This window comes from Lycorma delicatula, chromosome 4, assembly GCF_047948215.1.
Source record: "Lycorma delicatula isolate Av1 chromosome 4, ASM4794821v1, whole genome shotgun sequence".
Lineage (NCBI taxonomy): Eukaryota > Metazoa > Arthropoda > Insecta > Hemiptera > Fulgoridae > Lycorma > Lycorma delicatula.
The window spans coordinates 68671230-68690486 of NC_134458.1; the positions used below are offsets into that span (position 1 = coordinate 68671230).

General features: G+C 28.4%; 1 protein-coding gene across 1 annotated transcript in view; it reads left to right on the top strand.

Moving 5' to 3' along the window:
* The first annotated feature begins 16051 nt into the window (after positions 1–16051).
* Positions 16052–19257, top strand: part of LOC142323511 (patched domain-containing protein 3-like) — a 111827-nt gene continuing 108621 nt past the window's right edge. The window contains exon 1 of the mRNA XM_075363256.1: positions 16052–16178. Within this exon, the coding sequence (XP_075219371.1) occupies positions 16072–16178 (107 nt within the window). The 5' untranslated portion in view covers positions 16052–16071. The remainder of the gene's footprint in view (positions 16179–19257) is intronic.

Here is a 19257-nt window from a genome sequence, read left to right on the forward strand (position 1 = left end):
TAGAATATTAAAAATATACCATAAAATTATTGCTAATTCAAATTAATTTTTGGTTAGTAATAATTACCATTGTTTGTGCAATAAATTAATTGTCTTATTGTGTACATACTTGTTATGCTGTAGTGATTTTAAGTGTTGTTGGATGGTATTAGTTTTAATATCCAAATAATTATTGTTCTAATATATATTTAAACTCACTTTCACAGCATTTTTTTCTTATTTTATAAGTGCCTTTATGTACTAATCTCTACTATTTAAGAATTTAATATTTTTACTTTTTTTAGAGTAATCTGAAGAATTATTAGTGCATTAAGAGCTTCATGAAAAAAAAAAAGACTGAAAAGTGAGTACTTGTAATATTTACAGGTACTGTAAATATTCTGCTTCTAGGATGCATTTTAATAAAATATTCTTAAAATAATTATGTATTCAAACATAACCTAAAAGTACATTGTTTACTGATTATAAAAATATAGTCCAGAATATTTATTTAATTTTCATGAACAGAACTGATGAATAGCTTAATGGTAGTTGAATAATTCATTTGATTGTTAGATTGTCTTAATCTGACAGTTAATAAATTGAAATCTTTTGTGATATTTACATAACTGTTTTCTTGTAATAGAATTGCATTCTTATCATTTTCATGATTTTAAAAATGATTCTGATATCTAACCTGGGAAAGGTTTGTGAATTGTTGTGAAGTATCTGAACTAGGATATATATTTTCATTTTTAGCGGCTATTAAAATGATCAGTAGAATTGTAATAGTTTTGAACAAAATTGTCAAGAGCCAAGATGACAAACATTTCTGATGGGAATAACTATTTATTGTGAGAAATCTGTTTGATAGATTGAACTGTGGTAATCTTGTTACTAATTCCTGTGATTTGCAACTATGAATTAACTACCTCCTGTGATTAAAATTTGTTAGATTCTCTTCATCTGACTCTTTGAAAATAAATATGAGCAACTGTTTTACATGGTTCTCTAATTTTAACCCCCCCCCCCCACATAACAACAAAGATGGCTGGATTTTGTCTGGATAGTAAATTTACCACAAAATTTATCCCCAGTGGAACACTTATTCTTACATTCTAGTGGTATAATTTATAATATTAGTTTAAATCTAAATAATGTTTTTAGTTTTTATTTTTAAAAGTGTCAATATTAATTTAAAAAAGATTCCAAAAATAGTATTGTGTGATGTGATGTTTATTATTTTTGTTACTAATTTGTTATTCATTATGGATTGAAATTTAAGTTAATTTTCAACAAATGTTTTGTTTGTAACTACAAATTATTTGCTACTCATATACAAATATAATATGTATTTGTTCTATAGTGATGTAGTTTTTATAAAAATGTTATCTGTTGATCCTGTAGCAGGAATTATAATTTTTTCTGGAATAAATTTTTCTAAAACCAGTAGTTTATTACTTACTTTATTATGCTTTTCCTGCAGATTAATATATAGAACTAAAAATTACATTATAATTAATTGTTATAAAATTAAATTTTTTGAGCAGGAGTAAATAACTGATAATGATTTGAAAAGGACATAGATAATATGTAGTAGTGCATTCGAGGAGAAGTTTTGTGCAGAAATAATGATGTAGGAATAAGAAAGAAATTATTAAGAAACATTTATATGGAGTGTAGCATTTTATGGCAGGGAACTTTGGATAATAGGAAGGTTAGAAAAACAAGTAACTGGCTTCTGAAACAGTGTTATAAGAGAATGTTGATATAATTAAGTAGTTAAAACTGAATTAAAGTGGTTCTTAGTTGGAGAAGAGAGAAGCTTGTTGCAGAGTCTTGCAAAACAAAAATGTATTGTGAACATAAATTTAAAATATCATCTACTCTATCTTGTCTCTTGTAAAAGTACATATGTATAGCATGTTGAGGTGTAATAATAATAAAAGATTAATTAATTAAGTATCTAGGTAATTGGTTTATTTGGTAATAGAAGGAACTGTATGAGTATATTTTAAAAACTGTAATTATTTTAATTATTATTATTATTTTGGCAGTTAATTTTAACTGTTATTATTATAAAAATTTGTATTATAATTATATAAATCAAACTATGAATATGATTAGTATTCTTTTAGTATGTTTAGTTTCCATTATGCAACATAAGATTAAACAGTTGTGGTGCTTGACACATCATTTATTTTAATTTGTAAGGCATCAATAAATAGTTAATATGTGTGTTACATTTGTGCTATATGTTAAGACTTGAAACAAGGAGTATTTTACTAGAAAAAAGCTATTTTTACATCTCATTGCTTCAAATATAATATTTATGTGTTACAATGTTACACTAACAAAATTGCGGCATTCATGTAGAGAGCAGTATAGTGTAATGTATTGTTCTGATTTGCATCTGCTCTTCTATTTAGAGCAGTAATAAAGTGGTAGTGCTGCTGTTCTTTTTGTACCATCACTATGACATACATATCCACAACAAATCCAACTTCATAAAATAAACATGCTGTATTCATACTCATTTTATATCATCCTTTGCTCACCATGTAGCCAGCCAATAACCACACTGAAGAACTCAGTACAATAAAACATCTGTCATGGGATAATGCCAACTTAGAAACACTTGTGAATAACATACAACAAAATAATAAGCACACATGGAGACAAAAAATGTATAACACTAATATACTTCAAAATAGCAGTCATAAAATTACTGGTGCTTTTGGGAAAAAAGATCGCTGCATTGCTTTCAAAACTACCAAAAAAAGATCATAATCAAATAAACACAACTCAAGTATACAAGTTAAATTGCAGTGATTTCACTGTACTGTGTACTATTTAGGACAAACTGGATGACCCACACTATCTACTGTTCCAAAGAAGTGCAGGCACTGTACATAACAGAACCACTTTTGCAAATTACCTTATGGAAACTGGACATACACATACAAAGTCATTTAAGACAGTTTGCTCATTTTACTCACAACTTTTAAAACCCATGATCTAAGCACACTTGAACAACACAAAATTTTCAAACATTAATTTGACAAACAATGTTTTTTGTTTCTTTTTTTTATAAAAGAAAGTAAACAGTTATAAAATACCTTGTTTTATCTGATTGACATGAGTGTGAATTATCATTAAACATTGAGGGCAGTATGTATATTTATAGAAACATTAGAGTGAAGATGATTTTATATTAGTATCTTTCAAATAAGCTAGAGATTAAATTTCAACCTAGTTAAATAAAAGAATAATACAAAATAAATTAAATGATGTAACTTTTTAAAATCATTTTGCATTACAATTAAAAATTATTAATTACTCGCTTGAAAATTGCTTTTCCAAAAAACTTTCTTGGAGCAAACTGTGAAACTCCAGAGCACGAATTGAGTACCACCTTTACCGAATGAAGGAGCCCTGTAATTAACTTCAAACAAACTTTTGGAAGAAGAATATCCATATAATTCAAAAGTAACTTGTTAATATCTTTTATCTTTAAAAATTATTTTTACATCATTTTTTCATGCTAATCAGTCAAGTATAATTAAATTCCTCCTTTTTTTATTATTGTTAATGGATTATACTGTTTAGGTTACGTAAATTATATCACATAATTTTCTATTTAAAAAATACAATATGTATTCTAAGATGATAACTGTACTCTATCTTTTCTGGTTTTTTCATGACTAGATGTTTACTTCCTGCTATCTGAAAAAGATTAATTATCAAAAATTACCACACCCAGTATTATTTTTTTATCATTGACATAACACATCATTGACAAAATATATACACAAATATATTTATATATTATCTATAATGTTTTAAATCACATTAAAATAAACATATTGTAAGTTAAAATGATAATTTTTCCTTTGTCATTTTAATATAAACTTTGCATTCAGTCCTCGTTAAACTAAGAATGAATATAAACTAACTACATACTCTATTGTGTAGCAAATTGTTAGAATCATGTTCATAATTTAATGGTTTATTAATTTACTTTTATAATTTAATAATAATAAAAATATGTATTTATTCTGTAATACAATTTACCAAAAAAATTATGTTACAATAAATCATAATAATAACTTAAAATTACATTTAAAAAAAATTGCAATAATATGAGTAATAAGGCAGATTCCTATATCTAAATATTCTATGCAAACAAGAAATAAGACAAATACTTAAAATACACCATAAAATTAAATCTAATAATTAGTTTTCATACATTTATAAACTAACTCTCTTATCATGCATAAGAATCCTCTAATTCATCTATTCCTTTAGATACCTTTGAAAATCAGATATCAAAGTATAGTTTCTTTCATCTCATGGCAACTTATTCCATAATTTATATTTATGTAGATGAATTATATGCTAGAAAAGTATATTATTTTATAAAATACTCTACAAAGAGCCTTGGTGTTTGGTCTCTATTAGCATTTCTCAGTCTGACTGAATGTACATTTAAGGTTCTACATGTGTTACCAATTTTAAGATAAAATATTTTCAACACTCTTAAACAAACAATAGGTGAAATGGAAAGATATTTAAACAAACAAAAAAAGTTAAAAAGTTTCATTTCTATCTCCAAATAGCATTAAGCATATGTATTTTTCCTCACTTTTAGGGAATTTTTATCACATTGTTATGTTACCATGGCTTTATACTATTCTCACATTATTTTATGTGATATATTTATGTTGCAAAGTATAGTTTGCAGATGAATAATCAAGAGTGATTGATTGTTTATAATGGACAATATTCCATTTTTTCATAATATCATGGACAACTTAAATTTTGTTGTATTTGATCTCATTCCTTTGAATTTATTTTTCTATGTGCACTATCTTTAATAAATATTCACTCACATTTAAAAAATGTACTGTTACAGGCCATATGATTTTTAGAAGAATTTTTTCTATAAGATCAATTTTCAAATTTGCTTAAAATTGCTATAACTTATTAATAAAATATAGCACATAATATAATACTACTTATTTTACTTGACCACATTTAGTTTGTGGTCAAGTAATTTAGTTTGTGTCTTATCTTGAAGTTAATTATAACTGAGCTCTGCTTAAATTTTATCTTGAAACTTTTCATATCTACTCTCTTCAGACTAAATATGAGAAGTGTAAAATTCCTTTCCACTGTGCTTATTATATGTTGTTTAGCGTGCAAAAATATTTTTAACATATATATTTTTTTAAATAAAATTGTTTTGATAAAGTATTTTAGCAGAAATTAAAAACATATCAATATACTACATAGCACATTTAATAGTAACTATCTCAAAAATGAAATTGTTCATCTTGTGTGACTACAGAACCTGATGAACTCAAAGAATCAAATTAAAAACTTCTCAATAGAATTATTAATGATACTATGAACAAATAATTTTTAAAAATAAAAATAAGATAAAGCTTATGAACTTTTATGAAAATACAGAGATAAAAGTTGTAAAAAATGTGATTCATATCTTATAAAATTAAAAAGCCCATAATAAATCTAATGATATTTTATTAGAATACATTGATAAGAAGTCATAAGAATAAACACGATAAAAGTTTGACTAAAACCTATGATTACAGTTTTCGTAAAAATCTATTAGAATAAGAATTTTTAGTGAGCATAGCATCAGAGTCTAGGCTTGATGTACTGCTTTCTAAAATTTTTGGTGCTGCTAAAGTGCTCACTTCTCTTTTAGAGAACTTTGTCTGCTTTCAAGGGCTCCATTGTCGCTTGTCCAACAGTCTCCTTTTGAAACATAATTAACTCTTACTTCTTGATTCCCTGAATGGGGAAATCTTTTATCTGTACTTTGACTATTTTGGCTATGCTTTCTTTCATTCTTTGGTGGAGAAGAACTGTTTTGTTTGGCCACATCTACTGTCTTCTTTAGTCTTCTCACGTTGGTAATTTATTAGATCTATTGTTAACAACACTCTCAACCATATACGGACTAAAGTTGGAGGTGGTTCTGATAGTACATCTTTCAGTTTGAAAGAAGTTGCAGGAGCCACAGCAACCTGTGCATAGGACGTTATCTTTGGCAATTTACTTTGAACAATTCTTTTCACTTCAAAGTAGTTGATCTTTTGTATGGTCTTTCCCTCTTGAATTGCTACTTCTTATACCTCTTGAATTGGACAGTTCTAGGATCTTGCTAGGTGATGGCCATGACAATTTACACAAACAAGTGGATCTCTACACGAATCATCTGGGTGCATGGGGGTCACCAGAAGCACATATCTGCTTCCTTGTATGTACTGATGTATGTCCAAATCTCTGACATCCAAAACATCGCAATGGAGTCAGGATAAATTGATGTACATCCAATCTGTGGAATGGATGTCCTTTATTTTCTCTGGATACTTTAATTTGTTGAAAGTTCAGACATGCAACGCAAAGGATACAATTTCTCCATTGCGTCGTGTTTAATCATTGGCATGTAACAACTCCACATTCATGAAGTTCCTCTACGATTTCCTACTGTGTCAGTTTGCAACTCCCTGTACACAACTATACCCTTTGATGTATTTAGAGTTCTGTGTGGTGTAACCTCAATGCTCAACACTCCAATTTTCTTTGCCTTGAGTAACTGTGACAATCGTAAATCATTGACAATTTCAACAAACAGTACAATAGCATTCTTTCTAACCTTCTTTAGTGGTTCTGCAGCAACTTCTGTGATGCCTTGAGATATCACGAATGGACTAATCTTGCCAAAATTTCCTTCTTTCCTTCAGTAACCACTATCGCTGCACTGCCTTTTGGTCAAAACTTAGTTCGATCCGTCTTTTCTAATTTCATAAACTCTACACTTTTCCTTCGCTTTGCTTGCAAAGACAAAGGTTCTCCAGTGGTTTTTATGTGGACCCTCTGCCACATAAATTATGAATTGTACATAGATATTTCCACAAAAAAAGTTTTGCCAGTCAATATGTCGCAAGATGCTGGCGGAGAGGCAGTTCAGCATGCTCTGGATCACTGGTCCTGCCTGGGATCCCCAGTCAGCCGCCTCCCACAGATTTAACTCAGGCTGGGGAGTCAGGTAATGTCTGATTCACTAACTGACATCCAGGGCTTGCGTGAAGCAGTAGGGCCTCCAATACCCTTCCTATGGGACAATCCCTGCCAAGGACTGAGCAGGGATCGCACTGAGTGAAGCAAGACCTTGGAAGAGCAAGCTCGCATCAGCTCACCCTCAACCTGTTTTCCACTATTCAGAGGAGGGATAAGCATTCCTCATCTGCACTTTACTCAACATTAGGAAAAACAGGTCACGGTCATGCCTCCTAACCCCACTATTAGTAGAGAGACCTAGAAGGAAGACTGTTACCAACTCAGAGAGCTTGGGATTGCCAATCTGATATTCCACAAGGAGCTCCTGAGCAGTACCATTGCCCTCTTGGCCGACATAAGTGAAGGTACAGAAGTACTATGTCGTTGCCCGCCCTGGACATGTGCATAGATGTAACTATATTTATGGAGATGGGGTTGAATTTTGTCTAGGGCAATTAGAATGTTATTCTACTTATGAAATCAATGTATTTTAACAATTAATTGGCTTTTCTACCCATCAAAAGAAACAAAAAGTTAAATAAGTATTATATTAGCATAAAGAGAATAAGCATATAATGTGATCTATATTTGCATATAGAGTATATTAGCACAAAAGTGATAATAAATGTGAAGCAATTTATTTTTTTTAGAGCTGGATGAAGTACAATCAGGATAGGCTCAGTTCAAGAATATTTTACATTATACTCATGTATGTGTGTAAGTAGCAAATTTATATTGCACTTAATGAAGAAATAATATATTTACTGTATGAGGCTGGAATGTTGGCAAATTCATGCTGTGGCACCAAAAACTGTAATGAAGTAGTTGATTTTAAGTAAACTTCATCAATCTAATTTAAATTCATACGCTCTCAGATTTGTTAAACCACATAAAAACTTATTATATCCTGTCTATTTTATAATGATTTAGATGTATTTAATTATTATGTTGTTATATTTTTTCTTTTACTGAAAAAAAAATCACATCATGTATACTTATTTACCACAAGATGCAAACTTTATTACTTATATAAAATTATAATTTCAACATAGTGGAAGATGAGATAAACAACATGCTTAAATTTGAGGAAAGAACATGTTAAATGAACAAATGCAACATAGATCAAATACAGTACTCAAACATGTAGTAATTTTCTATTTCCTACCACTAATAAGAATGCCATTTGCAACTCACTTATGAAGGAGCCGTAGTTAACTATGAACAGATTTTAAAGTACAATTCTATTTATTTTGAAAAGGAGTTGCTTTATATTTAAAAATGAACATTTATTTCTAAGAAATTGGTCTATTTAAGGTATGTTATTTAGTAACAATCAATGTTATGATCTTTTTATCTGAGGTCATCTTGACTAGAATGTAGATTATTAAGAGTGTTATTTTTTATTTATTTTTAATGAATTTAATAGAACTTTTTAGTGACAGAAAATAGTATTATATGAAGAAATAAAGTTACACTTACATATATATATACATACAGACTAAATTTTTTTTTTTTTAAACAGTCTTCTGCAGTGGTCAGTGTAATTTTTGCAATAATGCCAAGTTTATGCATAAATAAATTTTGAAAGAAAAAAATTCAAACTACTACTGTAATATTTTCCTTTTTACTAAAAGATTTTTTTTTTTTACTAGACTTTTTCTTGTTACACGAGGTCAGATTTCTACACTTTAGAGTCTGTTAGTTTCTACCTTTAATTAGGTTATCACTAAGGTTGAGATTTTTCATACTTCTTTAGATATTTGTTAGAGAGGTAGCCAGCCACTGATCTACCCTGTTCTTTTTTGGGCTTGGATGATATATTTTGACTATATGATCGTTGGCTAGTTTCTGCATTACATGGCCATTCTATTTCAATATACTTTTCTTAGCTTAATAATGGTTTGTTATGAGGAAAATTAATATTCATCATTCTTTTGAGTTAGTGCAAAACAATACGAGAAACTTCAGTAACAATTATTTGATTCTGTACTTATACAATAAGTTCTGTTATATATGTTAGTGGGACAGTGCTTTCTTGTAATGTCCTATTTACTTTATTGTAAACAAAAAAAAAATCCCTTTTGGCATGCCGAAAGGCGGAGGTAGATTTCACCAGGGCTAAGTAGGGGATAAAAAAGATTTCCATCTTAAAGTTAAGAAAAACTTCAACTTTACTCAATATGACAATGGTTGCATGTGAAAAAAAGTTTCACATGTTTAGCATACAAGCCCCATCTTTACAATTCCAGCAACATTTTGGTTATCCCTTGCCATAAGGGTTGGTTATATCAAAAATTGTTTCAGACAAAAGTTTTAGGTAATGCTTAGAGGACTAATGATGACTTTAAACTGATTGGATACTGTGCCTATTAAGGGAGGCATGATTTTTATTTTGTCTTTGAAACCCCATATTTTCCATATCTTGGGTCAATGGTTGGTGATATCAAAAAACTTTACTTACGTAAGTTTTAGGCCCTTATCCAAAGAATAGTAGGAACTTTAAACGAATTTGATATTTTACTTAATAGGAAAGTTATAACGATATTTTGTTTTTTTGAAAAAGCCCTCCCATTTCCACCCCCATGTTCCGATTTTACCCATTAACAAACTTGACCGAGATTTTGGGTGGCTATATTTTATGTATAAATTTGAAAGTGATTGGTGGAAAATTACGGCAGTTATTATGTCCATAAGAAAGTGAAATATATATATATATATATATATAAATGTTGAACTGATGGTGGTTTTGGTGTTTGGAGGATGTGAGACACAAAGATATATAGATATATAGAAATTTTCTAGAAGTCAAATCATGGTACCCATTACAATAAGTAGCTTTCTTCTGAAATCTAGCTAAATGTATCATAGGAATACTTTTGTAACTGTTGTGTTATACAGTAATTAATTGATTGTTTTTATACATTTACAATATATGAAATTTATTCTCATTTTGGAACTTTTTACATGAAATCTTTTATTTATGAAAATTTTGTTTATAGTGATGTACTTTTCATTTATTCAAGACAGATAAATAAAGAAATATTTTTTCTGATTGGTACACAAAAATACATTACATAGATCATGTCAATAGAGGATAAATAATAAATGTAAAAACAAAATGTAAGATAAAAAACATTGTGATTGAAGTCCATATTCATAATTTAAATACAAACACATGAAATAACGTAGAAGTAAATACATTAAATATAAAAGATTATTACAAAATAATTCACAATTCAGAAGTCTTTCTAGTAAGCCAAAGTATTGTGTTGAGTTACATATAAAACATTTCCATTGTCTGGTTTGGTGAAGGTGGATATTGTTATTTTTTAAGAATAAGTGACTATCCTTTTTGGCAAAGATTGCACATTCATTAATATAAACACAAGGATAAGTTGACATACTTAATTTTCTAAATCTAGGTCTATATGATTCATAGTTATGGACATCAAATAGTGATCTGACAGTCCATTTTTGTTCTTAAAATTTCATTCAGACTTTTTGAGGGGGTCCCAAGAGATGATTATAATCTTTATGTGAGAATATATGTAAACATAATAAATATTTTATAAGAATATATGTAAACATAATAAATATTTTATAATGATGACAAGCTTAGCCTTCAGAGCGAACAGTATGGTTTGATTTTCTTATAAATGAAATCAATTTGATCATCCCACAAGAACTGTCTATTGCAAGCAATTTGCTGTTGGTGAGTATGCATGTTTGTTTTATATATTACGGGAAGATTTCAGATGTGATTGCTATAATAGAGCCTATAAATAAGTCATTAAGTTATGTATGATATTTACCCTGAAAAGTAAAATAATTTTATTTTGTTGTAATATTTAATATGTTTATTATTTTTAAGACATGGTCTTGAAGTACTTTTTGATTAAGGATGAAGATAATTTCGGTTAACTGTCAGTTAACCGAAATTAACTGTTAATTTAATGTTAATTTAATGAAATTAACTGTTAACTGTTAATTGTCAGTATACAATTTATTCAGATATAGGTCTATAGAGGTTTTAAGATCATCTTTTTCACTTTAGTGGTGAATTAATAGTCACAAATAGATTGTATTTTCAATGTGTCCAAAATTTTTAAGAGGTAATACATAGGAAATATTCTATTGAGTTTGGGTGTCAATAATGAAATAAAAAAAATAAAATGTGTTTTATATTTTACTAGCCAGGTGATTAAATTTTAGGTAGATTTCATAAGAACGCTATCTATTGCAATGGGTACCATGATTCAACTTCTGGAAAATTTTGACATATCTTCCCGTTTCACATCCTCCAGACTCAAAAGCACACAGTCAGCTCAAAAGGTTATTTATACATTTATATATATTTCACTTTCTTGTGGAAATGATGCTCCAGTCACTTAATTTTGCTCCAGTCACTTTCAAATTGTTTTGTAAAAAGAACTGAACCCAAAATCTTAGTCGAGTTTGTTAATGGCCAAAATCAGACCATGAGGTGGAAATGGGGGGGCTTTTTCGAAAAAAAAAAAATATCGCTATAACTTTCTTATTAAGTAATATTGAATTCATTTAAAATTCCTACTATTCTTTGGATAAGGGCCTAAAATTTATATAAGTAAAGTTTTTTGATGTCACCAATCATTGGCCCAGGGGGTTGAAAAAATGGGGTTTCAAAGACAAAAAAGAATCATACCTCCCTTAATAGGCACAGTATCAAATTGGTTTAAAGTGGTCGTTAGTCCTCTAAATATTACCTAAAACTTTTGTCTGAAACAATTTTTGATATGACCAACCCTTACCGCAAGGGGTGACCAAAATATTGCTGGACTTTTAAGAGGATGGAGCTTGTCGTATGCTAAACATGTAAAACTTTTTTCACATGCAACCATTGTTGTATTGAGTAAATTTGGAGATTTTCTTAACTTTAATCTGAAAATATTTTTTATCCCTTACTTAGCCAGTGAAATCTACCTCCACCTTTCAGTTTACCAAAAGGTTTTTTTTTATATTTATTTGACTTCAAATGCAAGATTTATGCTGTTATATACAATTATCAGAAGTGTGTTACATTTTCAAACTGGAACTCACTATCACTTACTGTTCTGTCTACTCACATCAGAAAATGTTCAAAACCTATGACCATATTATGCACATTTTAAGATTTCCCTGCAGAGAAGAAATAGAATGTCTTAGAGAATATATATATCTTTTTAATCAGCCTTTAAATATTTTTATACTTTTACAAAAAACAAGATTGATTAGGACTGATGAGATGACTGTGTAGCATCACAAGTGTAATGTAATTTAATGAAACCTGGCAGGAATGTTCCATTTAGTAAACTACTGCAAAGAAGAAATTTTCCCTAATCACTTGTAAGAAGGTAAAAAAAAATGGAGCAAACCAATTTTTCAAATCTAGCATATCTCACCTTTGTTGCAATCCTAGAGAGAATTTTGTCACAAATATTTACTCCAAATTTAGAAATAAAAGTTTTCCTTATAAGCACCCTTAAGAAGGATAAATGATATTAAAGTATTAGTGCCTAATCTGTATATGTCTTTTGAACCTGTTGCAATAGATGCTTGAAATTCAGAATAGATAATAATGCTAAGATTCAGTGAAAACACACCTCATGTTTTACCTTTAAATCATCGTAAAGGGTGAAGCTGGATTTCATATTTGTTATATATTTTGTAGTTCAGTTTATGATAAAAACTGAAAATTGTTCCTAAATGTAATCTTAGTAATGTTTGGTTAGGCTTCTCTTTTAACTATCCATAAAAGGATTGAAACTAGCTTAACAGACTCCTTAATTCCCATGGATATTTCTTATGTGTTGAATAGAAATTAAAAATTAAGCACAGGTACTACAGAAAGACAACACAGAAATACAAAATTACAAGAAAGTTTATTTTGTGATTTCTGTTAGATTTACTGTTAAAGAGGTAAAACTGGATAAAGGTGTTTTTATATTTCCATTTTATATTCCAAAAATGCTGGAAGTATTTAACTTGGAAGTGACATACTACTGTGATAACAAATTTATGTATTATATAAATGAGATTTTTCCATAATCATTAATATTCTGAATAATTACAAACCTGAAATTTGGCGTAATAATTCCTAAAAGGATCTTTAAGAAAACACAATTTGATTAACAATCTCTACAGGGTTTAAAGACATCACCTAAGCTTAAGCTTCTAGTGTTTGCCCAAGTGGCGAACAGGTACTCCAGCTAATGTTGAATAAATTTGTTGCTCACTGATAAATAAATTGAAAAAGAATGGTGTTATTATTGTTGCTGCTGCTTACGGCTAGCTTGTATTCCATCCTTTATGTCATCCCAAAGTAATTGAAATATATTATTTGATGGTGTACAGCTTATTTCTAGCTTTGGCTGTAAAGGAAATGTGTTTTATTCTTCTTCATGACAGATTTTATATTTTTCTGAGTTTTAGCTATTAATTCTTTAGGAATGAGTGGAAAGACAGTCTTGACCAGCATTACAACAGGAAGGAGTAGAAACATTTGTAGGCTTGTTTATAAGTAGTTCCTGATCAGTATTTACTGTTTCCCCTTGTTTTGTTTTCAGAAATGTTTGATCACTATTATAGTAAAATAAAATTTTATAGTAAATTTTATATATCCCCTGCACTTCTTGTGTTTGATGTAATCTATGTACAAAATCACTTTTTACTCTTAACTTTTAAATAATCAGTATTAGAATTAACTGTTTTTGTTTTGATGCTTCTAACTTTGATTGTTGTTTGTTAGAAGAATATACACTTCTGTTTCAATTTTCTTAAAAATCTTTTATGTTATAAATATTGCTTTATTTTATTCTACTTTTGTCTAGTTTTACACAATATATTTATCAACTAGACTATATTTACCAACATACACACAAACATCAGTAAGAGGATTGAATGTACAGTCTGTAATCAATTTTACAGATTGTGTTTATAGGTTTTTTATTGCATATATATATATTTAAATTCTATTGAATAAATTTAAATATAAAATTTCATTAGTTTAGTATTTTTATTTTTTGATTTTTATTACACAATAACAGAATTATTATCATGACTGAGGATTTGGGATCTCACAAAAGTACTTTCATGCATAATTAAGGTAAGATATGTCTTGTCTCAATATTCTGTACTAGGTGGTTTATTTAAATGAAATTTTTAAAATACAGAGAAATAATATAAATCTTAAAAAGATTAATTTCAGTAAAAAAAAAAAAAAAAAAATATATATATATATATATATATATTTAAGTGATATGTATGCGTACTCATTTTTTATTTATAAATGTTTATATAATTTTTACTTAAATAGGGGACTTTAAGGCTCTTAACTTATTTGCAACTACTCCTAAACAAAACTTTACAGGCTTCTTGTTGAAGAGCCCATGAAAGATCATGTTTGCTAAATATCTTCTTATATTGCATAAGCAAAATCTCATGAAGGTGAATTTTTCTTAAGTGTACGTTCATGTAATAAAAAAGTGGTGTTCAGAAGTCATTAAAATACTATGGGTTTTTTCTAGAAGACCTGAAATTAACACTACACTTACAATCAAACAAGACTAATAAGTACTTAAATCTGTTATGTGAGACACTCAAAGACTGCAAGAATGTAATTTTTATGTCTCTTTCCTTCCAGGTATAGATTCTGATTTGTTAGGCCAGGTTTTCATGTTTTACAGAAAGATGGTGTGCTGGTGTGCTAAAAGATTCAGAAGCTTACTGGAGTATATTTATCTTTTGTACATAATGTTAGACCTGCTTCTCTTTAAATCTTTTTTTTCATTTTTTTAGCCTTCGGAACCACCGTAAGGTATTACTTCAGATAATGAATGAGGATGATATGTATGAATGTAAATAAAGTGTAGTCTTGTACAGTCTCAGGTCGACCATTTCTGAGATGTGTGGTTAATTGAGACCCCATCACCCAAGAACACCGATATTCACAATCTAGTATTCAAATCTGTATAAAAGTAGGTTTTCTTTTCTAGGATTTGAACCTTAGAACTCTTGACTTTGAAATCAGCTGATTTGAGGTGATGAGTTTGTCACTAGACCAACCCAGTGGGTTTCTCTTTAAATCTAGCCTAATTTAATGTAATATATCTTAGATATATATTTGTTTCATGAAGTTTTATAAATATATCACTTTCAAAGTTATTTAAAAGTACAAACTTTTGAAATTACAAGATGAACCAAATTTAATAAATATAACATTTTTAATAGCTTACTTTAAATCCCTTTTGCAACAGTTAGACTGTTTTAATTAAATTTCATTCAGCTTGTCATTTCAGAAGTTTATAGTTTTAAATAACTTTCATCAGTGACTGTCTTGGACAAAAAATATAGTACATATTCAAAGCTTTGAGTAGGCCTGTACTCAAGGGGGTAAGGGTGTAACCAGGGAATGATCTTGTGGGGATGGAAGAGAAATAGTCCAGTGAATGCTATATCTGCTCCTTGGATTTGGAAGAATTTTACAATGTATAACTTTTTTTTTAGCTGTAGAACTTTTTTTGTTGAAAAGTTCTGTTATATCATGCTGGATATTTTGCTGATTAGGGTTTTAGTAAACTTTTTGCTTTTTTCAAATTTCTTAATGTTATGAAATTTTTAAATAGGAAAACTTATTTACACACTTAGAGGAAAGACAAAACAAAGCCAAGCCTTAGTTATTTTGAAGAAAAATCATAAGACATCACAGTTAAATAATATTTTTACTGTTTCTGTATCAAAACACAATAGGTTTACCAACTAAATATTAATCTGCAAAAAAATGGATTTTGATGTTATTTAAAAAATGACAATGAATGAATTATTAATTCTTAAGATAGCATATATTTAACTAAAAATATTTGCTTTTATGAGAGGGAAGTTTACCAAAGGATCATACCAGCTTGTTGGCAGCATTGGTAATGTATAAATATTATAACTTGAATGTGTAGTTATTAAGCAGTTGATTGAAAGGCGCCTCCTAGTCTTGTGATGGCGGTTGTTACGAGTGATACAAGTCGCGAAGAGGGGTTAGTTGATGGCTTAGGAGCGTACTTGAAATCAAGAATTGTTGATAAACTTGAATTATTTTTCTATCAGTAAGTACTACAATTTTTGTTTTCTTTTAGTTTTTACGGGAAATTATTATTTTACGCAAATTTGCGCCATTTATTTTGCGGATTGTGAGGTTAAATTTAGATCCTAACCTTAGTAGTTGTTTTGGAAACCTAAAAAAAGTTAACTGTTGCACAGAACTTAAGAAAAATCTCATCAGTATTATATTAAGTAATGTCAAATTAACATGAATTATACGTTATTGGAGCTGCATCATTTTTTAAGTCAGTTAGTCTCTAACTATTGTTTATCAGACTGTTGTTTACAATCTAATAATTTTGGTTAACTCGATATCACTGCCGGTATCGAAAGATGCTTATTGTTTGGCGGTAATTTGATTTGAATGAGTAACGAAGCACTAAATTTAACTTCAACATTGTTTCTATTTATGTTATAAAATAAAATTGCCTTTTTGTTAATAAAACCAAATCTTGTTCAAAATTATTGATTAGTTTCTTTAAAGAGATATTTACGTATTTAATTTTTGACTTCTTTTTCTAGGAAAGGTAAAATAATAGTATACTGCATTACTGTTTTTTGAATAGTGTAAAAAAATATATAAAAACTTTTTTTTTTAGTTGTAATCACTGTATTTGATAACTGATCAAACATTTTTTTTTCCAGATTTCATTGTTAAATGAAATTTGTGTACAGTTTTATTTGGAACATAAAATTAATAATTTATTTTAATCAAACTGTGAAGAGACTATTCTATTTTTTTTTTTTGTGTACCAGCATCTCACCCATATATAAGTATATTTTTTCTGTTATTTACAAACCATTGTAATTAAATCCTCTTTGTTGTTTAAAGAGTATGTAATTTTAAGTTAATTTTTTGTTTTAAGTTCTTAGGCCTACTTTCTGTTATTCAAAGCACGTCATCTGCTATATTTCTCCTTCTCGTTAATTTCACCTAATTTTGTTCTCCTTATAATGTACTTCTCAGAATGATATCATATTTTAGGCTTTTCCAGCACCAAGCAAAAGCCATGGCTTCCCACGTGACTCTGCCTTAAGTGAAATAAAAAATTTTATTATTGGTATTTACCATTGATTTTTTTAATCTTATGCAGTAACATTGAATTTCTTTTATGTTGTGACAGTCTGATATTTATGAAAAATAAAAAAAATCATTCACAAATAAAAATTATTCGTAAAATCACTTAAGCCTAATGAACCTAATGAACTTAAAACAATAAGCCTAATGAACTTTTTTAAAACATTTTCAATATAAAATTACACTAATATATTTATAAATTCTACTACATTGCAAAATTATGTACTAAGGATGAACATAATTGTTACTTATTTTATTTTCCGCTAGTAACAATAGATTGACATTCAAATTCAGTTACCTAATGATTGATGAAATTTTGTTGCATAACAAAAAGATCTTATATCTGACAGGGATTTGAATAGAATTAGACGTTTTTAGATCTGCATTATTAATATTATTTAAATAACTATGTATGCTCATGAAAAATGAGAAAATGTAATCAAAGCTTTATTTTGTCAATTTTATTATTTTTCCTTTTAATTGTAGATTTTTTAGAAGTATATTTGATATTTTGACTATAGTTTATTATGGGTACTTCTGAAGTTTATTGTGCGTCTGAAGTTTCAATTAGTTTTTTAAATACTTATTTGTGTAACATTTATGCTGTAAATTTATGCCATACAGACAGATTTTTATATTAATCTTTTCTTTGTTTTTTGTTGGCTGTAATTTTATATCTTTTTGTAAGAAGTTTATTCTTTCTTAACATTGACTTAATCATTTTTTTAACATCCTATTAACATGTATAACAATATTTTTGTAGTATAACATAATATTTTAGTACAAAAAATATTATTGTTCAATTGAACAATTCTTCTATTTACTATATAATCTATATGTCTAGTACAGAAAGTGAGAAGTGAAGGAGTTTTTTTCTGATGCCTTCTTTACTGAGCATTAGCATGCCAAGCCCTCCAAAATGTGGTTGATGATTAGTCACACAGGTCCATCTGTGTACATCGCAGGATTTCTTGTATTGCAGACATAACTACTTTCAAAGAAAGTAACTGGTGACCGCTTTAGTACCTTCTTGTTCCTCAGATGCTTTACACTTGTCACAGCCATAAGGAAAAGCAGGACGGATAAAGTAATGCAATAAATTTATGTGCCCTTTCATTTGTTTAACAAGAATTATAAATAGAATGAAAGTCTTGTGAATATGTAAAAATTAGATTTGAGATCCCATTGAATTGTAAATTAAAAACTTTTAACTTGCTGATCAGATTATTGTTATCATTGTCACTTATTATCTCTAGTTACAATTGTTATATGGTAATACTGGAGTTTTAATTCCATAAGCTGTATAAGTAATTAAATAGGTAGTGGATTGTCAATACTATGGGAATGTTACAGCTTAAAGTTTTTATCTTCATCACAAGTAAATTTAAAACATTTTTTTTTTTTTAATAACAGATGTATGCTGCAATTTTTTTTTGTATTAAATGTATCAGTTATTGAGCTCCCAATAACACACACACACACATACATATATATGTAACAATTGTTCTTTCATGTATTGTTAATTTTCTTTTGGTTTATCTGTTCAAGGCATGTGTGTTTTTTTTATAGAGGCATCTGTAATAAAATACTGTATATTGAAGAAATACATTGATCTTATTTCAATATTTTCTGCAAGTATAGTTTTTCAGAAGTTAACATATTTTTACATCACAGTAAAACTAACTACATAGTTAATAAGAGTAATCGACTATTTTGTATTTAAAATTAACTTTGCAGTGTTATAATTTAATTGCCATGTAAGAAAAAGAATATTTACTGATAATGAAAAGATGATTTATTAATTTTTAGGCTAATTATTTTGTATGTTAATGATTTTTCAGTTGGAAATTTAATCATCAATATTTATTAATACTGTAATATTGTCAACCTCTACGGTAGAATGCTAGCATCTCTTGTCTTTTGTTATAAAAGATCTGGGTTTGAGTACTAGACAGGTTTAGAATTTTTTCTGACTGCAGAATTCATCTATAACAAAAAAGCAGTAG